Source organism: Phoenix dactylifera, chromosome 8, assembly GCF_009389715.1.
Source record: "Phoenix dactylifera cultivar Barhee BC4 chromosome 8, palm_55x_up_171113_PBpolish2nd_filt_p, whole genome shotgun sequence".
Classification (NCBI taxonomy): domain Eukaryota; kingdom Viridiplantae; phylum Streptophyta; class Magnoliopsida; order Arecales; family Arecaceae; genus Phoenix; species Phoenix dactylifera.
The window spans coordinates 26,851,964-26,879,252 of record NC_052399.1 but is presented as its reverse complement, the minus strand read 5'-3'; the positions used below and the strand labels follow the sequence as shown (position 1 = coordinate 26,879,252).

Genomic DNA, 27,289 nt, shown 5'->3' with positions numbered 1-27,289 from the left:
TACCTGTTGGGAAACCTCATATGATAATTGCTTATATACAAATGACTCTGTGTGTACATGGTGGTACCTCTGCAAGGACATGCTTGGGAGACTCCAATGTTTATGTGTGAGTTAGTCGGATTATACAAGAGATTGGTCTAGACCAGCATAAGTTTTTCTATTCTTGGTTTAATGAAAGGAAATGGTTTTCTTCAATGTCAGTGCTGAATTAATTTGTATTTGCATGGCTAGCATATTTTCTGTTTTGTATAATGGGTTGACTTGTCTTTCTTTCTTCCAAAAAAGGATAAAGAAATTTTTGTTTGTGGGCATTGCAGTAGATTGCATGCCTTGGTGTTCCAGATTAATGTTGCTATGTGGAGTTGCTCTATGTTGTGACAGGCTTCATGGAAATGGTCCCTCAATCTGGCTGTCTAAATGGACCTTGCCTTAATGATTGTTGTTCCCTTAGATCACTGATTGCAATTACTAGTATATCTTCTATACATATTATAATATGTTTTATAATTTCACATTGGTTTATCCATTCCAGTTCATTGTTTTGTTATTGTAGGTTGGTGCAATGGTTGCGTAGAAAAAATGCTGATTCTCCTTGTGATGCTGATGCTGGACCTACAGCCTCTCTTAGATGCCCCCATGGAAATCTTCTTCCTGAACAGGCTGCTGGTGCAAAGCGTGTAGTGGTTCCAGAAAATCTCTGGCTATTTTTCTTTGAAAGTGCCAGTACAGTGAGACCTGATGATATGTTGAATTCTTCAGTCTTCCCTGCTGATTCTGAACCATGTGAAATTTGCAGTAGGGAACTGACAGAAGTTGCATGCATGGAGGATACCCTTAGGTGGTGCTGATGATACATTTTATATTTAACTTTAACCAAAATTCAATTGCTTTTTTCTTAAATCTTTTGTTAATGTTGCAGGGAAGCCAAGCTTAAACAACGACAGAATCATGATAAGTTAATTTTGGGGAAAAGTTTTGCACTTTATCCTGATTGCAAATACTTTTTAGTCCCTTCATCATGGCTAACGCAGTGGAGAGCTTATGTCACTGCAACTGGGAAAAATATGTCTTCTTTTGCAGAACCTCAAAATCTGGAAGTCACTATGAATTCACTTATCTGTGACAAGGTGAATAAATGTTTTCTCCACATTTTCTCATCTTGGTTCAAGCAATGTTCGCATGTACTGCCTCGTACTAGGTGTACCATACCATATTGGTACTGAACCGAGGTACGGGGGGCGCACCTAGTCTCAGTATGCCGAATCGACCTCCGTACCAGGCATATCGACACTATACCAGCATGATATTGGTGTGGGGTCCGGTATTGAGACGACGAACTTTCGGTTCAGAGTTATATCCACATTCTATTTTGTATGTTTTGGAAAGTTGGCTGCTCTTTTACTGTTTTCACTATTTTATCTTATCTTCTGTATCAATAATCTGTTTAGTGCATATTTTGGAAACGTTGACTGTATAATATTACATTTTTTAACCATTTTATAAGCTAGCATATTTAATGGGGGAATTTTTTGTTATTTGACTTTCCTTTTGTAGCTGGACTCTTCAATTTACCCAGACTTTTTCTTGTAGAAGGATATTAGGAGTCCCAGTACATGTTTTGAATCTTTCCATATGAACCCTCTTCCCTGGACTACTTATTATATCTGAACTTTGTTTTAATTTTTTGAGTTGTAGCTAGAATGTCTCCTTGATCGTGCACCAAGAAATCATGCAATGCTGACTTCTTAACTAGAGTGCCCGATGTTAACTCGCTAAGCTGATATCTGGAAAAAATCACAGCCATCCATATCTTTTCTCACATGAATAGCACATAGAGTCAGAGAATATTTAATGGAAGAGGCTTCGAAGATGGATTTCTTCCTTTGTGGCTGGATTTTTTTTTTTTTTGGTGTAGCTGGACTTTTTTTAGTTGGAAGGTATTTGTTAAGAGTAGAGCTGATCACGGGCCTTCTGGCCCGCCCAGCCCGGTCCGGAATTTTTTGGGCTTGGGCATTAAAAAAAAGGCCCATGGGTCGGGCCTGGGCAGGAAAAGCGGCTCGACCAAAAAATCAAGCCGGGCCTAAATGGCCCGGCCCGGCCCGGCCCGGCCCGCAAGTCATGTGTTGAACCCAAGGTCCGCCGTACCGGTACCGGTCGGCGTACCGGTGGCGGCCCGGACCGGTACGAAACTGGTCCCGTACCGGTCCGTACCGGTGGCGTACCGGTCCGAACCGGTGGCGTACCGGTCCTTCAACAATAAATTACCGGTACCGGATTTTATGCTGATCCGGTACCGGTCCCAGGCTGGACCGGTACGTACCGGCCCGTACCGGCCGGTACGGACCGGTACAGCAGACCATGGTTGAACCCAATTAACCATTGGAGAAACAAAATAAAGGTAGAAATATACATCTAGTTTTAGAGAGCCCATTAAGTTGTTGGGCTATCCTGGTCCATTTTTATATTCCAAACAAAGAAAAAATCGGGCCTGTCGGGTTGTGCCTGGGACCATATTTATAAAGTCGGGTCGGGCCTGGACAAAAATTTAAGCCCGACGGTCGGGCCGGGCCGGGCCTGGGCATAGCCATCGGGCCTAATTTCTGCTGTAGAGCCCGACCCAGCCCAGCCCGGGTTTTGATCAGCTCTAGTTAAGAGTACCCGTGCAATTAGATAGGAGAATGGTTAAAAGGAAAAAAAGAAAAACCAGCCTCCAAAATTAATGCTGCAACTTTCTCTAACCAGGAACGCAAATAGTGGGGGGGGGGGGAGGGGAGAGGCGCATGGACTAACTACTGGATGCTTTCTATTTTTCACCTTTTTTTTATTTCTTATTATCCAAGCCGGCTATCTAATGCTCCCTTATTTCAGATGGATAGGATTCCACCACCCAACCCCACTGTGAAGCCCTCCTCCTTTCCCCCTTTGAATATCCAGACCATCTATCTAATGCTCCCTTATTTGGAATAAATCATGTGCATTGCATGCATGACAACCTTCTTAATTTATACTTCCCATGAACCTATGATCCATTTATGGGACTGAAATATAACAATATAAATTCAGTTGGGAATACTGGACATTGTACTATTCGATCCATTCCATATGTTGTTGCATTCTGTATTCTGCAAATGAGACTGATTATTATGGTTATTTCTAGATAGCTTTTATGCTAGCTATTAATGAAGTTACATGACATGCCAGATACTGTTGTAGGGAACATGTCCACCTGTTTTTAGTTCTCCAGAGATTTGCTCCCCAAAGAGATCTAGTGATCCAGTATCATAATGGTATTTCCTTTATGTTCTGGTCACTACTGCTGGGAGAAATGGCTTTTGCTATGATGCCGCACAAAGTATTCTTAAACCCTTCACTAATTGCAGTTCTGATAATGTGTATTAAAAATGAAAATACCTCTTCCTTTTTTTTTTCTTTCTATATGTGACTTCTAGGAAATTCTTACTTCCATTTGATTTTTATAGCGGCCTAATGCTTTCAAAAGAATGGATATGATGACAGTAACTTTATATCTTGATCTATTGGGCCACTGAAGTTGAACAACCTAGTTTTGGCAGAACTGAATCCATATCGAATTATTTTATGAAAGGCTTTTACATGATAATTCAACTTAGTTGGCTGCACAATTTTCTTTGAATTATTCAGGTAGGTTCATGTTGTGAGTTTTGTGGGCTTTACGTGAAGATGCATTTTGGCTTGGTTATTCAGATGAATACCAAGCAGCTGCTGGCATGACATATATTGTGTTGTGCTGGCACGTGTGCTGTGCTGTGCCTAAATAAAAATGATTTTAAATGGATTTTTTAGTTAAAAATATTTAAAAAAGGGTTAAATGGGTTCTGTGCCAACCTGTGCTGGGTTCACGTACTAGCTTTGCATGGTACATGCTAGGTGGCAAGCTAACGTGGCTTCTGCATCCCTGATTTAGATATTGACATAAAGGAACAACTGTAATCCTGATCAAAGCAAGTGGGTTCTTGTTAAATTTTGTCATTAAAGAATAAGTGGGTATTAATCTTGAATGCTGATTTACGTATTGGTAAGTGGGATTTCCTGTCATCTACTCATCACAACTTAGCATATTTTGGTTGTTAGTGGCAAAGGTTTGGAAGGCATTCCTAGGAAGTTGTTCATTGCAACTGATCAAGTTGTGTCAAGGAGTTCTGTGGTAATAGTGTAACAATGCAGTTAGTGCATTAGATATGTTTCCATAGACGATTCATTTGTCGGTTTATCAAAGTTTTTATTTCTGAAGAATTGCTACAAATCCTTATGGTTATTGATAATTATGATTATTTTTTGTATGCCAGCATTCACGGTTGCTTGAAAGGGCACTTGAGCTAGTTTGCAAACGCGGTGTTATCACCCAAAAGGTGTCAAGTGTAAGCACCTTCTACCTTTATCATTTTGCTATGAATTTGTTTATGTACCAATTGAAGGGAACTTTTCTAAATCCAAACTTACCGTTGTAAGTGGATTAGCATATGGCTGAATCTGCTTGTCCTATATGATGCTTCTCATTTTTGTTACTTCTCTTAAGATATCAACGAGCACTACCTGAATCTTCCTTTAAGATTTCTTGTCTTGAATTTTGGTGCTAGACAATATAGAAAGTAAATATACCTTAATAAGATCAGTGCATATAGATCTTTAATGAAAAATGCTATATAAAAACACAATGGAATTGAAAAGAAATGAGATTACTGCATTTATGTAAGTATAAAGTAGGTGTAGTTGTGGTCTGGCTCCTAGATTGACTGCCATCTTATATTTTTCTCCCCTTGACGAAAAATTTTATATTCAGTCCTTGATTTCAATGGGATTTCTATTCACTTCCTAGCCTTGCACATGACTATTATATAACATGTGCGAGAACAATATAATTGCGTACAGAAACAGTTATAATCAAGGAATGCGAAACTGTTCAGTTCGGGGCCGGCAGCGGACCGAGATGGTTTTGGCATTCAAAATGGTAAACGGCAGGTGGAGGGAGAGGGAGAAGGAAAGAGAGGAAAAGAGAGAGAGAGAGAGGGGGGAGGAAGGGAGAGCGAAGGAGGGCCGCCAGAGGCCTTTGGAGGGGCGCCGAATGGCCAGAGCAGGAGCTCCGCTCTCCGAACTTGTGTTTTGTTCGAAACAAGGGTCCTTCGGGGCTCCTTTTTTATTTTGAATATTTTAAGTGAAGTCAGCAAGTGGTTTGTGGACTTCACTTAAAATTTTCAAAAAAAAGGGGCCCCGACGGACCCTTATTTCGAACAAAATAGGGGTATAGAGGGCGGATCCCCTGCTCTGGCCCTCTGCGGCCCTCCGGCGCCTTCTGAAGGCCTCCAACGGCCTTCCCTCCATCTCCCTCCCTCTTATCTCTCTCGTTCTCCTTCTCCTGCTCCCTTGTCCTCTTTACTATGTCAGTATGGGCCTAGTACGAAACGACACAAGGGCATACAGAACCGTACCACTAGCCGATCGGTACGAGATCTGGTACCGGTATGACAGACCTTGGTTATGACTATGTGCAGAGTGGGCATACGTGTGTTCGGGACACTGACAACTTTGTGTAGGACTAAAGGGAAAATGCTAAGTAGATAAGGGATAAACATGAAATGGTAACCAAATGAAGGGCCAAGTGTTAAGTTCTCCTATAAACATCCAGTACTGTATAATCCTAGAATTCATTAATCGAAGCTGTAGTATGATAGGGCACAAAATATACTATTTCACTTATCGAGCTTGAGAAATATATTAAATTCCTTGGGCAACTTGAGTTAGGCCAAGTCTTTGTAAAACATATTCAGCTGAAGCTTGGAAATGTTTGGAGTACTACAGTCCATATGACTGTTTTGTGCTTTACTTCTTCTTGAATTTTGGATTACATGAAGCCAAAGTCCCTTTACAATGGCTTTGCTTTTTGTTGCTGCAATATATTGTTAATACCCCAAGAAATATAGATGCCATCTTTATTTTTTTTTTTTTTTTGTTGGTAAAGATAAAGATTCACTAAGAACAAGCATGATTTGGTGCATTATATCATGGTACAGCATGCTTAATGAGCACTAAATTTTTCGTGTCATTCAAAGGAAAATGTAAATAGTGGGAGGAGCTAATTTATTCTGCTGCAAATGGGTAGAGTACAGTAACATTGTGGAGAGTAGAGACAGTTTAGCCAAGACATTGACTGCTTTCTGCTGGTTTGTGAAAAAGGTGACAAAATGGTGAGCTTGTGAGACTGTGTGGTCAAATTTGTCATGGCAACTAAACCAAAAGTACACTAAACATCTTTAGGCAAAGCGAGGCCAACAAGGTCTGTTATCCCAATATGACAATTTTGTTTCGGCCAACTTGATTCGTATTACCTGTCCCTGATAATTATGCCTTCTTTAGCAGAAAATTAGGATGTCTACTTGTGTCTTCATGGTTGTGAAAGAGTGATTAGAATGACACAAGGTTTTAAATCCAGTGAGAATGTGGGGGGGGGGGGGGGGGTCTCTTGATTTCTCCATGGAATGGGACACCTTGCTGTTCTGCCCCGTCCTCGCAGCAGTCCTGGACAAGCATCCAGGTAGATACCCTCCGTCTCTTTCCTTTTTTTCTTCCATTCGTTCTTCCCTTTTTTCTTGTTCTTCTTGCTTTCCTTCCTTTCTTTCCTTTTTCTTCTTTTTTTCTCATCCCTTCCTTTCTTTCTTTTTTCATTTTCCTTCTTTCTCTTTCCTTTCTTTCTTCTTTCTTTCCTTTCTTTTCTTCTCCCTTCCTTTCTTGCTTTTCTTTTTCTTCTTCTTTTTTCCTTTCACTTTTTCCTTTTCGTCATATTCCTTCCTTTCTTTCTTTCCTCTTTCTTCTTCTCTTCCGCATGGATGGTTTTTGGAGTGCTGACCCCATCCCAGTCCTATTTTCTCTCAAGAACAAGACAGGATGACTGGGATGCCCCCTATCCTACCGGGACTTAAAACCTTGGAACGACACATATTCAAAGACAAAAGGGTCACTACAGAGGTACAATGAACACTTATTGCAGCAATTTAGTTTAGATTGAAGCTAACACAACCATTAAAACGTGTATTGAAATTGCATTAAAATTTAACAACTTCTTTTGCTTTAAAGAAATCACTATTCTTTAAGTAGCAGACAGCACCATGCAAGGTTCGCTGTACCGATCGGTATCGATCGGTACCGAGCGTACCGTACCCGTACCGATGGGTACCGGTATCGGTACACCAATGTCGGTACGTCTGGCGTACCGCATACCGTACCGTACCGACACTCGGTACGCCTATACTAGTGCAGCACCGGTACGGGATTCGGTACCGGTACGGCGAACCTTGGCACCATGCATTCCTTATGGTTGGAGAATTAGTAGATGGTATTTCACAGCCAATTGTTTGATCCTTCAACTTATTGTCTCCTTCAGGCCAATTGTTTTTCAATGTTTTTTGATGTTTCTTTTGATCAAATAGTGTTATTTTTATTTTTCTTCACTGATCCTCATGTTTGGACAAAAACTTGCCCTCATGTTCCGTGGACAGTTGGCAGTACAAATTAATCATATTAATCAATCCATAACCTAATCCTTATTTGTTGCTGACTCTTCATCTTGGTTGATGTCTTCATGCTTGTTGGTATCATAATTATGTTCTCGTCCTTATTCTCCCTTTCTGAAGACCTTTTTTATAGGTAAATGGCTCTCTCCTTAACTTATCAGTAGCTTATTTATTGTGGAGAATATCGTGAACCAACAACCCTGCAACTACTTCATATGGCCTGTAAAAGATTCAGCATCTCCTGCATTTTGCTTTTTATGACGATTTCAGTAGCATGATCAGCAAAGAAACTCGTTTATTTTTTGTCTGACAATACAGTTTTTTTCCAGTTGATCTTGCTTGTTATCCTTTGTCATCATTATCCACTGGAGTTATCAGTGGAATCTTATAGATTCAGTTTCTTCATTTGAGCTTCTTCAAATTTCATCAACCTGATATGAAAAAGATACCTGTTAGCTTTTACATTATTCATCTTGATCATACAACCATAAGTGACAAAGAAGAATATGTGTGACCTTCACCTTAACAGAATTCTTATTCAAACTTGCTTTTCAAATGAGCATTTTACACTATGTCCCATTCAACCTTGTGTCATCATGAGTACTAGATTATACAATGTGCAATTTACGTGGGGTGATAATGTATGATCCCTTGAGCTGAGCTTCACACCCACTCAGAAATTTGCTTTAGTAGTACAATAGACTAAATGAAGCATTTATAATTATCTTACATTATGAAATGAGCATTGTAGGGGTTTTCTACCAAATTCATTGGTGTGAAGAACAACTGCAAGGCTCCAATGTGAAATAGGCTTCTCTAACTTTAACATTTGGGGGTATCTCAGAAATTGTAAATCATATGGTTTTGTCAATTGAAAATTTGCTCCAGGTAATTTATCCATAATATTTTTTCCAGTCTGTTAAGAATGGTGGTTTTTAGTATTACCTTTGAGGAAGCAACTTATGAATTGTTTGGTTTTTGGATTTTGGATTAGTTCCAAACTATGCTAGACATATTTTTTTTTTCATACCAGTTTACAATGCACAAAAACACTAGGTCTTAAGACTTAGTTGGAAATTTTATTTTATCTGTCATTATTTTGGCTCAGTTAGATATTTCTTCTGACATGTCAAAGACCATGTTTGTTCTATTTTATTAGTTCTCAGCAATTCTCTCTGGCGGATTTCTTGGTAATAATGTATATGCCCATTTAGCTTGTTTGGTAACTTGCTTTTATGTCCATCTCTAAATCAAGTAGTTGGTCCAGTATTCTCTTGGAAATTTACTATTGGGGCCACTTGGATGCTAAAATCTGTTTATTTGTTTGTGTTAGCATAGTGATGTTTAGTTGAATGGTTCTGATAAAAATGTAGATGAGAGGTTTCAGGCTATTATGGCTGTGCGCCATTTGTTTTATTGCTCAGTTCAGAGGTTGCCAACTCTTTGCACAGTGTGGTTCGAAAGGATGTTTGTGCTGGTACTTAATGATTACTTGTTGTACCCATAGAATTATTCTCGCAAAATGTAGCAGAATTGCTAGCATTCCTGAATAATGCATTGTTTAACATTCTTCAATCATTATGTGATTTCATTTGTTATATAAATTAATGCCTAGGTGATTATAGTAGAATTCTAGTGCTCTTATCTGCGCTTTGCACTTGTACCACCTGATTGTAGATTTACTGCGAAAGACCATGCTTATAGTTATTATTGTATTGGTAAGCTTGGGCCATATTGTAGGTAGCCCTCCTGGTATAATTTTACCTTGCATTTTTTGTATTATGAAAAATCTATGCAAAACCTTTATCTTTTCCTGTTCCTATTCTGATTTGCCGTTCAATATTTTTCCAGACAGATGGGTTAACACTTATTCCAGAGAGTGATTGGATGCTCTTTTGTGAAGAGTGGAATGTTTTGGAGGGAAAAGGCATATCTGCTGAAATAGCTTTTTCTAACAGCACCACAAATAAATTATCTGGATCCTGTGGGGAGATGCCAATTTTGGAAGAAGATTTGAACCGCTCAATTGATGATGGAAATGATGAGTTGGAGTCTAAAAGACCTTTTATTATAACTCATCCAGAGGTAAAGCTATTTTAGCAAGGTTCTGTCATGAAATTAATTAGAGAGGAAGAATTTAATCCTAATTTAGGAATCATATTTTTGCTAACTTATTAATGCTGCGGTGACATACTTAGATTGCACATGTTTCCTCACATTTTGAATTTGTTTTTTATCTGGATGGATAGATGTATTCCAATTTGCAATTTTACTCTCTTTATAGATCTCTCTTCTTGCCCCCTATCTTTTGATGACTCCATTTCTCTATTCGCAAACACATATATGACTTTTCATCCTTTAAAGAGTCTAGATGAATTGCTTGGATGATTAATGCAATATATATGAGCAAGTTATTCTAGAATTGTTAATCCTTGTCAAGTTTGATCAGCATATGTTGTGGCACATCCTATCCAACCATTGTCACATTCTGGTCTCGTTGGTTATCAAGCATGGTAATTCAGATGTCTCCGGTGTCAACCATTTTTGGGTTAATTCTTTAAACATTGTGAGGGCTTTTATTTAGAAACCTTCATTTATAGTCGAAATGTGTGGATATGATAATATATTTCATGAATTCGTAGAACTCATTTATTCACACTTTTCCAATATCTTTATTTTCCATTACGAAGCCAATAACGGTAACTGCTTATAAGGAATTTGAACAATTTTCTATTGATCTATTGAATAACAGTTGTGCATGGCAGTTGTTTAATTTGGTTAGATATTAAAATAATGATCTGTTGGATTAAAACTATGATGTGTGCTATCTGCTATCTTTGATACAGCAGATGATTATGCTGACAATGATTTTGTTAATATTCAATTATCCATGTAACATGATCTAATAATTCAGTATTTTTTATCTTTTTCCTGGACGTATGGGTATATCATTACCTAATATGTGCTGTATGTGAATATATGTGAACATGCTAAGGATAAGAAATCTATCCCTCTTTGACATCCTGATTGGTGAGTGGCGTGAACACTTTCCATGCCATTTCTTTCATTTTCTCAAGCTAGTTCTTTATTTTTCTTTTCTATCTTGTTAGCCTATATCGGTGATACCCAGACAAGTAGTTTTCAGGTTTTTAGTCATGCGCCCATGCATGCCTGACAAGGTATGTCCGCTGCAGATGGGATGCTCAATGGACATGACTAGGTCATAGTTTCCGTGATTTGTCCTGGTCAATGAAAGAAAAGGGAAAAAGGTAAATGCTATGTGATTTAGCTGAGGAGGAAAGAGGAAAAGAAAAAGGAACAAGGGCCACAATCATATCTTGGTCTATCCAAGGAAGGTTATAAAGAAAAAGAGAAAAAGAAAAAGAAATGGGATGGGTTTGCCTTGCCTTAGCCAAGGAATGGAAAAGAAAAAGGAAAATGTGGAAACAGTAGGGTTTGGATTTGTCCCGGTTCTTGTATCTTGCCCAGGACCAAGAAGAGAGGGGGAAAATACTTGCCTACCTCTTTCATGCCTCCTTTGAAGGCATCCTCAATATCTCTTCTCTTCCTCTCCTCTGGACTGATGACTTACTTCTTATTTCCCCCTTCTTAGCTGAAACATTACTTTTCACTACTATTCTCAAGTGACTGGAAGGAGGCCGACCCTCTGGTCTCTCTTCCTCCATCCCCATTATCTTGATTATGGTGTCTTCTTAAAGAAAATGATGTGCGTCTACACCCTGCACATAAACAAACAAGCACATTTACATATACAAGTTTTGGTTATATCAAGGTTCGCCGTACGGGTACCGGATCCTGTACTAGTGCCACACTATCATAGTATTGGTATGGTATGGTATGGTACGCGGTACATCTGGCGTATCGGTATGCCATCGGACTGGGTATGGTACGGTATGCCTGGTACCATCTGGTATGGCACAACATATCATGGATTTTATACATGTCACCTACACACTTGCATATTTGTTCACTCGTCCATGTGCATACACGCAAACCTAATGGCATGCACATCTTTAATCTTATAGTATCCCAATAAAACCTTCTCTGTTGTTTCTCCTCCTCTATAAATTTGTACTTATTTTGATGATTTGATCCACGCATCCCACTCAAATTTCCTAACATGTGCTTTCATGGATTAGAGAATAGTTTAGATTTCTTAAGAGTCTTTTTATCGTATTATATTATATGTAAGGTTTGCTTTTAACAAGTTAAATTAACTGCTTGAACATTTGATAGTTCTTTGCTTTTCAAAAAAAAAAAAAATCTGTATGTGTCCCAATGCTGAAAGATTGGGGAACATTTAATGACATTATGTGTTGAAAAAAAATGGAAAGCATGTTGTTCATGCATTGTAGGTATTGTTGCAGAATAGATTATCTTGTGCAAACGAGTGTCAAATATTTATAGTTCACCAGCTATGAATTTGGAGCTCTTCTTTGTTATTCCATTGACCTCTTTATTTAAACTTGCTAAATTTCAGTATTATTATGCTAGGTATGCGAAGATTGCATTGGAGAAAGAGAAAGCTGCGAATTGATTAGGAAGCTCAACTATTGTGATGAAAATATATGTGTATATCTTGTGCGTGGGAAAGATGCTCCCAGATCTATTAAAGAAGCTTCTTTAAATATTTTTGAGCCAGATCGTCGCACTTCCAAGCGTTCTAGGAAAACATCATTTGGGAATTCAATAAATTTGAGAGTCTCTGGTACCACATCTATCTACCAGTTAAAAATGATGATATGGGAAGCTTTTGGGGTATGTTATTCAATTATAACAGTGTATGTTATAATCACCCTGTAGATTTTGCTTTCTTAATTCTTTATGATGGCTGCAGTAATAGCTTTTTTGTTGATATTGTTGTCATTCCCAAACATGATGGAATTCATTTTTAGCACCATGAGTTATTTGATATTCTAAATTGTTCTCTTGTGGGAAATTAGTTCCTGTGCCTTTTTCTTAAAATAAGAAAAGGAATAATTGATTATAACTGAAGGGATAATTGGTTAGGACTGTTTTCTGGAGCATGTTATATGCAGATCCTTGTTAGTGTTGGACATTGATGATCGTGGCTTCTCATAGTGTTCAGAGGAAAAATAGAACTGTTGCTGGACTTTGGCAGTATAATCAAAATTTCCCAGCAATCATGTTTTTGTGTCATCATTCCTCCAGCATCTTATGCTATATTTTTATTATTGACCAATGTCTTTTTGAATCCTGCATTGATTGTCCTTTTTTTTTTTGTATTTATGAATTTAGAGGTTGCATGGGAGACATTTCCTAGACGTGTCAGTTTCTTGCTTACTTCAAACATGGCATGATTTGACTTGAAAATGCCCTAAAATCTATAAATGTTAGCATTCAATTGTGGTTGATTCCTTTTGTTTACTTTTTCATTTGTTTGCTGCTTCAGCAACAGCAGAAAGCAACAATGATAGGTTTTTCTGTCTGAATTTCTTATGTTGCATATGTTTCATGGAGAAGGTATAGCCTTTTCAACATTCACATGCTTTTATGTGGCATCTTGCGTCCAAAATTTTAGGTTCATCATGTGCATAGCGAACGCATGCCAGTTTTTCCGGTGCTAATTTGGCAAATGTATCTCCTTCAATACTAGAATGGGGTGAAATTATTATATGCAGAATGGTATCTGCATAATCATAATAGTTACATGGCCACAGGATTCCAAACTATTGATGTTAGACTTGCTTGTTGCAGATTATAATAAAAGAAACACCTCATGTAAATTTATTTATCCTTCATACATTTTTTTTTCTGTCTTTTTTTAAAAAATCTATCTTCTTTTGTATTTTGCTATCTCTAAATTATTTTTTTTATAGCTGGTATGCCGTATGTCCAAGACCTGTTCATGGTATACATTCTGATATACTGGTTGGTACTGTGTATCTGCAATGGCTGCTACCACAAAATTGGTATTGCTATGGAAACTCTTGATCATCCAAGAAATCTAGTGGAAAAGAAAATGAGAAAAGATAGCCATTCAAAATTTTATCCTACTGGACATATATTCTGTCTTTCAAAGGTTGGTACTTTGGCAGGAGATGTGATGAGAGCTATTGACCCATACTTTATTGCCCTATATAGCTTAGCACCTTATTGTCTGAAATTGGCCTTCCCACCACCACTGTAGCACTGAGCTGCACTCTAGTTCTCTCTAGTGTTTCCCTTTTGTGTGATTTCACATATGAATGTTAATTGGATACTTATTGCCCACAGCCATTTGTTTCTTTTTTATATTTTCCAAGTTTATTTCCAATATCTGATAAATTTCTTCACTCTTTTCTTCAGTATATGGCTGACTTTTCATTCCTCCAATTGCGTAGTAATCTGGGAGCAACGACATTATGATTATGTTATTACTTCTGTTGCCTTGAGCCATGGTTGATTGTGAATGGTTGCATTAGTTTTTTTTCCCATCTTCAAATTTCTGTTTTATAAATCATTTTTTGTAAATGATAAAGAACTAGTGGTTTAGGATCCCAACTTATGGAGATTTCTGTTACTGTTGCATAGAACACGTTGTAACTGAACATAATGAATGCTTGGTCGGTCTCTGCTTTTGTTGTTTGGTTATTGGTAGGTCATTTATTTCATTGCTGTATTTTGTTTTGTATTTATTTGTGCACAACACAATGTCGTAAAAAATAGTCTTAACTAAAGACATCAGAAAATAGATGATTGCTATATTGGGATTGGGCGGAAAGCACTGGATTGTGGAGGTCGGGGGCCTAAATATTATTATCGAAACAGGATATGTGGGACGTGATTTTAATGGCTATGAAAATGAGAATTAGATTTTACTTGTTATCTTGGAACAAAAATAATAGGAAATAACTATAGATATTTCTAAGAAGAAAAGGGGAGCTCATGAAGAGTGGAGGTGCTTCTAGAGTTCTGTTGCCAATGCTTGCTCTTGGTGTTGGAGGAATCATGTAAGGCAGCAATTAGACTCCTGGTGTTGTATGGTTTAGGTTGTTGGGTAAAAAAAGTATCCAAACACAAGCTAAATATCATGGTATTAATGTTGGGGGATTTACATTTTTTTGGAGCATTATTTTTTGATAGAAAAAGTAACAACTGCAACTGAGGAAGCAAAAGAATAAGAGTATAAAGTGATGGTGTGCCAACTTGAGATGGTATGGCCATGTTGATGAAGAATGTTTAGAAGTTCTAGAAAGGAGTTGAGCTTAAAATTATGCACATTTTTTATGACCTGCATAGAGTGATTCATGAAGCTGATTCCATAATTATGGTGTTAAATTTTTTAAGTGTTTCATTATGGCACATGTGTCTTTTGTGCACTGTACCTTGTAGGTTCAGTGGGAAAGTCATTATTCATTTTAATTTTGATTAAGTGTTTCAGATGCCTTCTGTTGGAAAATGTTTAGTCAATGAAACACACATTTTATTTATGGATGCGATTAGTTGACTTCGATTTTGAATATTTATTATGGCCAAAACAAAAGTTTCCTATTTCTTTTGCTTTATATTTTGGTATAAAATCCTCCCAACTCAAGCATGTAAACATGTGCATGCATCATAGAGTCTCTTCCATGTTCTTGACTATATCTTCATTATATGAAACATCCACAGTTGTATTTAGTTAAAAGAATGATTGTTTATGGTGTTTGAACTGCATAATTCTTGTTATCTTCACTATTCTAAAAATATATCATCAAACATTTGAAGGTTGTTAAGGAGAACCAGAAGCTTCACAAAGGGACTGTAGAGATTGAAGGTGATTCTGCTACTCTTGCTGATAAAAGTGTATTCCCCGGAGATGTCCTTTGGGTCACAGACTCTGAGATCCATGAGAATCGTGATATAGCTGGTAATACAGTCATACCGGTCAAGTATTCTTGGAAAGGAAAAGTATGCCTATGTGCAGGTGGTTTATTTTACCTCTCTTTCTTGTTTACAGATGAACTTTCTGAACAAAAGATTGACTTGCAGCAAGCTGAGGAAGGCTTCCGTGGAACTCTCTTGACATCGGATGTGTCAGTTCAGGCCTTTCAGGATACATCATCTGGTTGATTGCTGTTTGTTTTGAACCAAGCGACTGGTGCTTCAACCTTTGCTAGTGACTTTCAGAAACAAGCATGATCCTGGGCCTTCATGTTGGCTATATAAAGGTGAGATGAGTTGTCTTCTCTTGTTCATCTGTTTTAAAGCTAAAATTTTAGGTCTCATTTCGCACTGTTTCCAGTTCTTTGTTTTCAATTACTTCTGTTTTGATTTGAATTTTCTTTTCTCATCATAGGCTTCTTTTTTTAAAAAAAAAATCAAGAACCAAAGAAAACTAATCCCTATAGAAATGATTTTCCATATTAATGACCATAACAACAACCATACTTCTATTCCTGAAAAAAAATCACAGACTGAAAATCACTAAGGGGTGCAGTGTCGAGAATCTCCATATTAACCCAATTTATCTTTCTTCATGCCAAAACTGGGAATGATGTGCAGTCCAAGATCCAAAATCTAACTGTGTTGGATTTGGATCTTGTGGGAATAGGCCTGACCTGGTTGGACCTGATAGGACCCAACCGAAAATAGTTCGTTGATCTGATTCTGGACTGTTAGATGTGCATGATGTGGATCTGACTTGAAAGAGGCCCAACTCGACCCAAAGTGAAAAGTAAATGGGTCAGATCTAGATGTAGGTTCCCCGAGGTCTGAAATCATTAATATTGTTTTTGTTGTATATGATATTTATAAGCTTATAATATAATTGTACAGATATACACATAATATGTAAATGCATTACATATTACCTTAGAAAGTTATAAAATTTATATAAGTATATAATCTAATAATAGTATTCTTACAAGGCAAACTACATTCTATGATATTCTTTTGTCTATTACCAAGAACAGTCTTTTTCCTTGTTAAGGGGGAGAAGCAAAACAAACAAATTAAAAGTGGGTTTGTATACTTGAACAATAAAAAATAGTTCATATGGGATTATGACTTAAACAGAGATATTATTGACTGTATTTGTCATGGCCCAAAATCAAAAGATATTAATGTTTGTGAATGTGGCCTATAACAATCTAATAACAAAATTATAATCCATAAGTTTTAACATTCCTTAAATTATTTCAGCAGTAAAATAGCATTTGGAAACACTTTCAATGTTGCTACAACCTCGAACTGCAAAAAACCACTAAAATATTTACTATAAAAGATGTCTTAATCCTAAACACTTACTGAAATTTAGAATTTGTCTCTCAAAGTTTATATGAAGTATAAGCAAGTAATAGTCCCTTGACCCTTAAGGTCAGCAGCATAAAAGGAAAATAAACTGAAAGACTTTTCAAGCAGCTTCCAATAAAATAGTCATATGTCCTTCACGAGCTATTATTAAAGGACTAACCTCCATCCTCAATTTGTAAGATAAGCTCAATCATACAATAAGTAGACATTCATAACATACTAAATAGGCTTAAGTTGAAAGGGGAAGTTTGATAGGAAAAGAAAAAGAAGAAACCAAATGGCATACATTTGTTGGAATCAGATCCAAGATGAGATATGAAGTTCAATGAAAGAAGATCAATGATAAACAGATGCAACAAGCCAAGTATTATATCAAAGAATTCATATTGAATTCATATTTTCTCCATATTAACAAAGAAATAGGTCAGTCCATATATAGACTAAATATTAAACAGACTTTCTATTAGTTGGGTTGCACAAACTCTCACGAGCACATAGTTTTCCTTGAGCAGGGGCACATACAAATTGGACTCATTGAATAGGGTACAAAGAGTGCCCATAACTTTAGGTCCCAGAGCATCAGTGCTGAAGGCTAACAATGCAGTCCCTGTTAGCCAGGACAATAGTCTTATATAATTCTGACTTCAACATATATGAATCACAAATTTATATCACTTAAGGCATAATCAAAGAAAGGGGGATGAAAGTTATGACATGAGTTTTTATTCTTACTCTTTGTAAATCAGTCACTAATACTCTCCAAGCTCAAATAGCTTTCAATTTTGTCCTAGAATGAAAATCATTTAAAAACTATTAAAAGAATCCAAATTTGCCTACTCTCACTTAGACTAATTTGCTTTACTACTTTATAGAATCCTTTATCATGGAAACCCTTAATAAGGCTTTCTATGGTTCAATAGCAACTCTATCACAACCCCAAAGAATCCTTAAGCCTCTAGGCAATCAATGCATACGCTAAAAATGATTACATCTATTAGTACTAGAAATCTGTTATTGCTGGCAGCAAAGAATGTTTGCTACGAAAAGTTGGCCTACAGTCGATTTTTTTACTTAAATCTGGAAGTAGTTAACATATAGGCCTTCAATCCATAAAAAAAATGCGTCTAAAATCTATATCAAGCCTGAAAAAATTTCCATAATTCAGCCTTCAAGTATGCTACCCTGCAGAGCAGCTGCTCCAACCCCTTAAAAAGAGAATTAAATCTTGGCATTTTCTAGATTTAGAGTCCTATATATTGAAGAAATATATAGATTTAGAATCCTTTGCAACTCTTTTTCCTCCCTTTTAACCTTCCTTTGAAGGCTGAGCTTTCCTTCCCTTTTTTTTTCTCTAATGCAGTACAAAGAACAATAGGGTTTCTAGAATTTCTTAAAGTTTAAAATTCGTATAAAAAATTTACAAAAAATTCGCTTCAGGTTCAATGGCAACCTATTGACCTGTTATAACTGCTATAACGGCTCTGCACAGAAGGCCCAATTTCAAAGTCATAAATTGGCCGTTTTAAGTTCAAATATGCTAAAATAAATTCCTGTTCGGAAGCTCTTGAAGTCTACTTTGATGTGTAATTGGTTTCACTCAAAATTTCTACACGGTTTTTGAGTTATGGTCAATCAGAGCTTTTTGGGTCGAATCCTCAGCATGTACCACTAAATCTTAAATTCTAGTCTAATGCCACCAGTTCTTAATAGTCTTAACAAACACAAATTAAACACATTCACATAAGTATAAATAAAATAAAATAAATAAAATATGATATTAAATTTAGAAATGTATGGGGTGTCATAGTATTCCAGCCATTTTTTTGCTCCCTATCCTTTGGTCCTCCCTCTTTCATCTGCTCTGTTTTCTGTGTCCTAGTCTTTCTCTCTTCCTGCACTCTGCCTCCTTGGAACCCTGCTTGTGGCCTCAGCATGTTCCACTGTTGCTGAGCCACCTTGTCTCTAGCTATCCAACTGCCACCTTGAGCCCTCCACCCTGATTGCTGACCATGGTTAGCAACTCCTTGGATCTGGATTAGTTTTGCTGGTCACTACTAATGCCTCTCCTCTATCTTCTAGTTCACCTTTACCCTTCTGGTTGGTGTTCTGTTGATGCTGTCTCTCCTTTTCATAATTTTATAGAAGAAATAAAATAGTTTTAAAAATGTAAATTTGTATCAAATAAAAGCTTAATATTAGTATTGTTTTTGAGTTCAATTTAGCTGCAAATAGGTCAGAGAGGTTCTAATGGTTCACTCCACAATTAGTTCGATCAAAACATGAATTTACTACATGAGCACTATACAGGTGTGGCAGCAGCAATGGTTAATGATGGTGTGCTAACGACAGGGGCATTAATAGTATTCACTGAAATAGATGTTTCCAGTATGCTGGAAATTAGGGTCTGAGGGATCTGTGGACTTGTGATTCCTGCAATCTTCTTGCATGGAGGTATTCAGGTATTGTATGAATAGGCATACTTTCCATAGTCAGAAGTCTTCTAAGTTAATTGTTCTCTGTCATTACTTGAAGTTGGACTTCAATTTTTTGAATTCCATTTGAGCTTTTGATATTTCAATAACCATTGTTAATTTTTATATGTTCATCATCACTGAGCTTTCCAATATCTTTGGATAACCTTTGAACATAATCCAATCTGTTTCAAGTGGTTGTTTCACTTCTCTTCCAATAAATTGTCTAAATGATGCTACATTTTCTTTTCTAAATGTTGCCCTTTGTTTTGGGACATGTTATGGTCTCAGCTACCGTCCAGTGTTGACAGTGTTCGGTTGGCCAAGCTCTCTTTGATAGTTTTTCCTGTCAGTTCATTCTCTCTCTCTCCATGTGCGCGCGCGCGCGCGAAACGTGCATGCCTGCCATGGAGAACATATTTGTTTGTATTTTCAACCTGACGTCCTCAGCTCCCTGCCTATGTTGATCTCTTGTTCCTTGCTAGCACTGGCCAAGAGTGGCACTGCAAGTGACTGGCCTCCTTTTGTATTTTCAAGTTGACATCCTTTGGTACCTATCTATGTTGATCTTTTGTTATTAATAGTTCTGGCAAGAGCTGCACTGCAAGTGACTGCTGCCCATCTCAAACTAAGATGGACAGTACTTACTAATTAAACATGTTTGCTTCTCAAACAGTGATAGAAGTGCTCCAGATATTTGTCCTGTTGTGGATATTTTTCCATCCTATTATCTGATGTTGTAGTAAAATGGAAAACATATGCTGATACAAGGAAATTCTGGAGGAAATGTGTAGGACAGGTTGTGGTAAGTCATAATGGATAGGAAAGTATTAAGGCAGTGGCTTGAAATGGCGGGTAATGAATAGAGCTCTAGCAGGTAACTTGATGCAGAGTATATGTTTCACCAACTAGGCTAAATCATTATTTGCTAAACTTTATCTATAAGTATATGCTAATTAAGGTTAAAACCGTTTGAAATCCTCTAGGACCTTTATACTTGTGCGCTCTCTCTCTCTCTCTGGCCATCAGTTATGTTGTTTTTAATTCTTCCCTTCTAATTTTGCAGGTGTGTAAGATTGAGGAACATTGGAGGCACCAAGCTGGTTTACATGTGTGGAGTTTACGGACTCCGCATTAGGGCTTCGATTCTTGTACTTAACTTGTGTGAGTTGTGAAAGCACAGGCTGCCATTTTTCTACCTGACCTCTGTAATTAACCATCTCAAGAGAAGAAATGAAGGGAGATGGCTCTTCTATAGTTGTTGTCAGGGGATTTTGTTGCTTTACTCTCTGTGGCCATAATGCATTTATACTGGGGCTTCGAACTTTCTTACCGTTTATGTATCTGCCCTTTTCTGTTAACCATGAGGATGCTTTATCCTTTCCCATAGAATAAAAGTTACCTTCGTGAGGTCCAAATCCAATTCAAAGAGAAAGAACCAACTATTAGAATGAATGCATAAATGACGTTGAGCTTGATTTTGTAACCCAATTGTAGTGACAAACAAACACATGTAAATGATTCAAAGGGTTGAAAATGAAGATGATGTGGGAATGCAAGCTTGGACATGAGTCTACCTATGTCTTGTTGGACATGAGTCTTCTCCTAGTCCTAGCTATGAGTCTGACATGGCGGGATAGAGCAAGGGAGCAGGCTCTAAGATGTGTCGTGCAAGCATACCAAACTTTGGAAGCATGGCCTAGCTTAAGATCATAAGGACTCTTTGATTCATGGAAGAGGAGGCACTAACTTAAGATTACAAGGATTTGTTTGATTCACAGGAGGAGAGGGGAAAGTGTAGTCAACAAAAAAAAAAAAAGAAATTCATATTTAGTGGGAGTTTCTAAAAAAGAGAAATGAAAAAGTAGCTTTTCAATGATAATAAGATTTTTATATTTCATGAGAAAAAAAAATTCATATAGAATATAGAAATGTTCTATTTTCATCGGCTGAAAATTGGGATAATTTTTCTCCAACAATACTCTTCAGCTTTTAAAAAGAATAAAATAAGATCTTTTCTTTTATTAAGGGCATAATAGATATTTTCCCTAATTTTTTTAAAAAATAGATGTTTAACGATTTTTAAATATGCTAATTTTTCATTGTCAACTAAATATACAAAAGCCCTTTTTTCGGGCATCAGATACTCAGGCATTAACTTTTCAAAAAAAAAAAAAACATTCCAATAAAAGAGAGAGCTCTTTCTGCGAACCAAATAAGTCCAAAGTGCTTTTGGCAGCATTTATTTTTCTAAATTCTAATAAATATGGAGTCACCCATGGTTTCTTTTTACCCATTTCCAAATTAAATTGGAGTGGGAATTGAAACTGAGCCATGTAAGCTAAAATCTACGTAATTCAACTCTAAATCTCTGAAAACATGTAAGCATCATGAAGTGTTACTTCTCCGTAAAAAACTGTTTTTGTCTTTGCTTTGAATATGATGTTAATTTGAATTTGATAATAAGTTATGTGTGACAGCAAATGATAGGATGAGATCTATATCATTGGAACAATTAAAGCAACAAGCATCTCATGTCTCATATTGGATGTCATGTGTTTGCAAGTGTTTCTCGTGTAACAAATTCTTAGATCTAAATTGAAATCTTTGTTTGCAACTATAACATAGTCTATCACCTAAACAGTCCATTTCATTTTTCATATCTTGATAACTCCAAAAATAATCTATATAGGTGAGAAACTATAAGTTCTGAATTCTATCTTAGGCTTCTAGTTCTTTTAGAAAAAGTAATGAATTTAAAAAGGAAGCTCTTCGTATTTGTCCCGATATACCAACAGTTTTATTGCTGAAACCCGAAACTTTAAAGAAATCAGAAGTGCTAAAAGATTATAATAGAAAATATAACAAAATAGTTTTCACTGGAATGTATGTGGCATCAGAACAATAAAAGGATACTGTGAGGGTCTCATGTTAGATATCAAGTCCTTATTAGTGTTTCTCGTGCGATAAATAAAACTAGATAGCTCGGAATTCTTCAATATAACTTGAACTCATTTTACCAACTAGAATATAGCCCTTCACCTGAACGGTCCAAAAAAGTTTCTACATCCTACTCCCACTTTATACGATCACGTATGTCCGTTCCTGATAAACCAACTCGAATATGTTCTAAATTTCCTTGCGACATCTTGTATTCTTTTACCTCAGATTTTTAATTTTTCTTATAGAAAATGGGACATATTCGAAAAAAGGTCCTCAAGTTTTTCCCATATGCTAATATTTTTATTATTGAACACTGAAACGATACATAAATTAGTATACGGCGTTGGAAACAATTGAATCAAAGTGCATCGCATGTACAACTTACTGGGAGGGTCTCATGTTGAAGCAAAGTGCTTGAAAGTGTTTCTATTTGATAAATAAAAACAAATAATTTAGAATTCTTGGGTCTTGCTTGAAAGTCATTGAAGGCAATTAAATACGGTTTTTACCTAAATAATTCACGTCATTTTTGACATCTTGATCATCATCAACATAATCGTCTACTGGTAGATGAGAAATTATTCTATCCTCAACAGTCTAAGACAGCGAGAGTTATCTTTTTATTCACTGAACCTACTTTGAAGATGTTTTGATTTGTATCATTAGTACTTATTTTCTACAAATTATTAACCATTTGATTGCTTATCTGAGCTTGTCTAGCTTCATTATACGATTCTTTATTGTTTATTGAGAGAATTAGCTGGTTCTGATCTGGGAGATTGTACGCAATATCGGATAGGGAGGGAGCATTATAGTGAGGAAGATAATGTCATTAGGCGCACAAATCTAATCTTAAATTTGAGTTCATTTAAATTGGATGTATTTACCTTTCGAATAATATTAAATTTGATTATTAAATTTTGACAGTTGTGTTTATTGAAAGATAAAAAATTTGCATATTATCATTTGGGATTATTGCCTGCTACATGTTTTTATGATATCATGTGGCGACGTCCCGGATCATGCCTGTAGAGGGATGGTGGTTCTCTATGATAGTGGAGGTAGTTAACAGAACCTATGAACTCGGGTCGGGGGCGTGAGTCCCCTTCTAAAGCTTTTGCTCCATTTGAAAGGTCTTTTCCTTCTTTTTTTCTTCATACAATTTGGATGGCTTCATGTAGTGCCCAACCTTTTTAGCCTCCTGTGACCTCCCACACTTTCATCCTAAAGTTAAAGAACATGCAATTGCACATGTTGCATCATCCTGTGCTAAGTTTTTCTCTTTTGGATGGAGAATTATCATAAAACTACAGTATAATATGTGCGTATGAAGCACTTCCTCTTATTAACATCACATTGAAATAATGGAAATTTTAGTGACTTGTACTTAATCTAACCATACACTATACGATGTATTCCATGCTTAAAATATACTTTACATCCTCTAGACTTCTGATTTAAAATTGGGACAATGTTCAAATTTTTTTTATGAGGATAATATACAGAAGATTGGCTAACAATGCAGCCTCAACTTTACCAAGCTAGTTCTCATGTGGATTCAGCAAGCTTCTGCTATTATCAATATTAATCCCAATATCCCACAGGAACATAATACTTGTTGCTGCCTCCATGTAAAGTCAACCTCAAATGCAAATAGTGTTACGGTAATAGCAATAGGTAGTTTCAATGTAGCGACCCTAAGGATATGATTAAATAATCATCTAAGCCTTCGGGTTTAAGAATAACCATCTAACTTTTTTTAACAGTGATAATTTGCTAAATAGTTTTAATGAAAAAAGAGGTTATTTGGAAGGAAAGACTTGCAAGTTTTATTCAATTATTTGGATCGACAGGTGCCGCCACCATTGCATGGTGAAAAGGAATGAAGGTCAATACTCTTTGAAGGCAAGTCTCTCGTTTTTTTTCTTCTTATTATTATTTTTTTGGTACATCGATGTCACACGAACCGGATGTGAGTGCAGCCTATAAGTCAGAGAGAATGAGAAAATGCATCAAGCCGGCACCACGGCGTGAGTATCCCAAACAAAAATCTTAGAGTGGTGTGCCATAAAGGATACCATCCAGATCCGCTGCACTATTAGCCTTTCGGAAGACTTGGATAGTCCATGAGAGGTGCACTCTCCAAAGAGTCTGCAAAATATTGTGTATCAGTCGCAACCTGCTTGCATCACAGTCTGACTCTTGGACCCATTCGATCACTATGGTTAGTCCCCTTCAGAATAATGCGATCGCGCCCAGGATATGTTAACAAAGACTCGATTCGATGGTAGCATCAAGGAGGATGGCAGGTGCGGTGCCGGATTTGTTATCAGAAACAAGGAGGTTAGATTTATGATAGCTGGGGCGACAGATTTTCGATAGGTTCAAGCCGCATGGGAGGATATTTCCCCATGCGAGGAGAGTGCAAGGCAAGTCTCTCCTTCAAGCCAAAGCATTTATATGACCCTAATAGATGGATGGTAACCATCAAAACTCATCGATCCGGAGTAACATAACATTTGGATGACGATGATGATACGCTTCACCGTATCAATTTGCAACCTATCGGCTGACCCGGAACCGAAACACAAATGGCGTTGCAAGCAACCCCCCAACCCCCGATCCCTCGACCCAGCCTCTAATCGCCTCCATCTCCTCCGTCCTCCAAATCCTAAATCCCCAAAACCCTAACCCTAATTCACCTTCCCCCTTGATCCCTTCGCCCCCCATCTCACCTCGGCCCTCCTCGCCGCTGTCATCCGATCCACGCCCACCGCCCGCTCTCCGCTCTCCTCTTCTTCCGCTGGGCCGCCCCCCCGCCTCCCCCGGCCCCCACCCCCCGCCTCCTTCCTCGCCCTCGCCGACCTCCTCCTCTCTCACCGCCACCTCTCCGCCGCCGGCTCCCTCCTCTCCTCGTCCCCCTCCCCCGCCGCCGCCGACCTCCTCAACGCCCGCCTCATCTCCGCCCACGGCGCCCTCGGTGAACTCCGCGCCGCCCTCCACCGCTTCTACCTCGGACCCCCGGGCCTCCGCTCCTTCAACGCCGCCCTTCGCGTCCTCGTCCGCGCCAACCGCCTCCGCCTCGCCCGGGCCGTCTTCGACAGGGCGGTCCACTCCGGCCCAAACCCGACGTCGCCTCCTACACCACCTCCTCCGCGGCTACTGCAAGCTCGGCCACATCTCCGCCGCCGAATCCCTCTTCAAACGGCATGATCTGTACCCCCAATCGCATCACCTTCAATACCCTCATCGACGGCTACTGTTGCAAGGGTCTCAATGTCCCGCGCGTTATCCACCGTCGGTCGAATGGTCCGCACCCCGGACTGCTCCCCGGACACGATCACCTTCACCACTCTGATCAACGGCTACTGCGACCTCGGCGATCTGGAGAGGCCCAGCGGTGCATGGACGAGATGGTACACCGGTGGCAGTTGGAACCCAACATCATGACCTATAATTCCATGATCAACGGCCTATGTTCCTCGGGCCGGGTCGAGGAAGCGACGGCCATGATGACCCGGATGCGGCTTGATGGGATCAGGGATGACGTCGCCACCCACACGTGTCTCCTGAAGGGGCTGTGCATCCTCGGGCGGCCTGAGTGTGCCGCAAGGCATCTTACCGCTATGCCAAGATGGGAACGGATCCGGACGCGAGGGCATACGGCATGGTCATCATCGAATGGTGCAAAAGGGGAAGGCTCGAGGAGGCGTGGGGAATTATAGAAGAGATGAGGGGCAGAAATGTCATTCCGCATATTTCCAGCGTCAACGTCCTCCTACGGTCGTTGTCGGAAAGGGGAGAAATGGGAAGGGCGGTGAAACTTTTGAGGGATATTCCGGGAATGGGATGTTCTCCTAATTTCATGTCTTATAGCGCGGTGATCAATAGGCTTTGTGGGTACGGGGGCAGAATGGGAACGGTGGAGAAACTTGTGGTGGAGATGATGAGGAAGGGGCACCGGCCGGATAGGACGATGTATAGTTTGATGGTGGAGGGGTATTGTGTGGATGGGGAGATTGAAATGGCCGTAGGGGTATTTCGGGGCATCATGGAGGAGGGCTTTGTGATTACTTTGGGTGGGTTTGAGGCTTTGGTCGAGGGGTTGTGTAGGAGTGGGAGGGAAGGCGAGGCCGAGATGGTATTTGAAGAAATGCGCAGGAGATGGGATGGGGTTGGTGCTCGATTTTGAGAGCTATAGGAGGATTTTGGACAACCGTCTACGCCGATGATGGAGACCTTTTGCATTAAATGATCCTGATATTGCACATTTTAGTTCCGGTAATTACCTCTAATCATCTTCATGATGCTATTCCCATGGCCCAATCGGGTCAATCGTTTGGTTCATGAAATTTTTCTTCTCACAAGAATATTTTTTTTTGAGAAACTAATTTTTGAGAACATGATGGCAGAGAAAATAGTTTTGGCATATTTGGTTAACGATGAAAAGTGGCATTATAGAGTGACTTATGTTTGGTTGAGAATTTATTTTTTTAGAAAAGTTAAGTAAAATATCTATTATAGCCTTAATAAAGAATAAGATTTTTTCTATAGATTTTGATAGCTTAAGAGTAGTTTAAAAAAAAATTCAATTTTCGAACGGTTGAAAAGTATTTTTCCATATCTCTCATGAATTTTTATTTTTCATGAAATATGAAAATCTTATTTCTATAAGAATGCTACTTTGGTGGACTTGTTTGGTTTGCGAAAAATGAAGAGAAAAAAGTATGGTCAACGGAAAAACAAAGTAAAACCTTTTGTTTGGTTGGAGTTTTCAAAGGATAGAAATAGAAAAGTGGTATTCCAATAGGAATAAGATTCTCATGTTTCATGAGAAAGAAAAATTAATGAGAAATATGAAAAAGCTAACTCTTGAGTCAACAAAATCGATAGACAAGAGCTTTTCTTTTATTAAGGGTATAATATATATTTACATAATTTTTTGAGGAATGCAGATGCTCAACCAAACATAAGCTAACTGAAATGACCGTCTTTTCATGGTCAACCAAATATGTCGAAGTCATTTTTTCAGACATCATATATCAAAATCAGCTTCTCAAAAAAAATATTGCG

General features: G+C 38.1%; 2 protein-coding genes across 5 annotated transcripts in view; both read left to right on the top strand.

Moving 5' to 3' along the window:
* Nucleotides 1-20,612, top strand: part of LOC103708645 (ubiquitin carboxyl-terminal hydrolase 26) — a 35,894-nt gene extending 15,282 nt beyond the window's left edge. For 3 of the 4 annotated variants that reach the window (XM_008793671.3, XM_017843196.3, XM_026805246.2), the window contains 8 exons: nt 554-838; nt 920-1,127; nt 4,326-4,397; nt 9,396-9,629; nt 12,060-12,323; nt 15,276-15,417; nt 15,508-15,718; nt 20,340-20,612. In XM_008793671.3, the coding sequence (XP_008791893.1) occupies nt 554-838; nt 920-1,127; nt 4,326-4,397; nt 9,396-9,629; nt 12,060-12,323; nt 15,276-15,417; nt 15,508-15,620 (1,318 nt within the window). In that variant the 3' untranslated portion in view covers nt 15,621-15,718; nt 20,340-20,612. Of the gene's footprint in view, nt 1-553; nt 839-919; nt 1,128-4,325; nt 4,398-9,395; nt 9,630-12,059; nt 12,347-15,275; nt 15,418-15,507; nt 15,719-20,339 lie in introns of all 4 variants that reach the window. The other variant, XM_026805245.2, reaches the window with a different exon arrangement.
* Nucleotides 20,613-25,850: 5,238 nt separating this feature from the next.
* On the top strand, nt 25,851-26,408 carry LOC103708670 (putative pentatricopeptide repeat-containing protein At1g09680). Its single transcript, XM_039129634.1, has one exon. It carries the CDS (start codon nt 25,851-25,853, stop codon nt 26,406-26,408), a length of 558 nt encoding a protein of 185 aa, XP_038985562.1.
* Nucleotides 26,409-27,289: the final 881 nt, after the last annotated feature.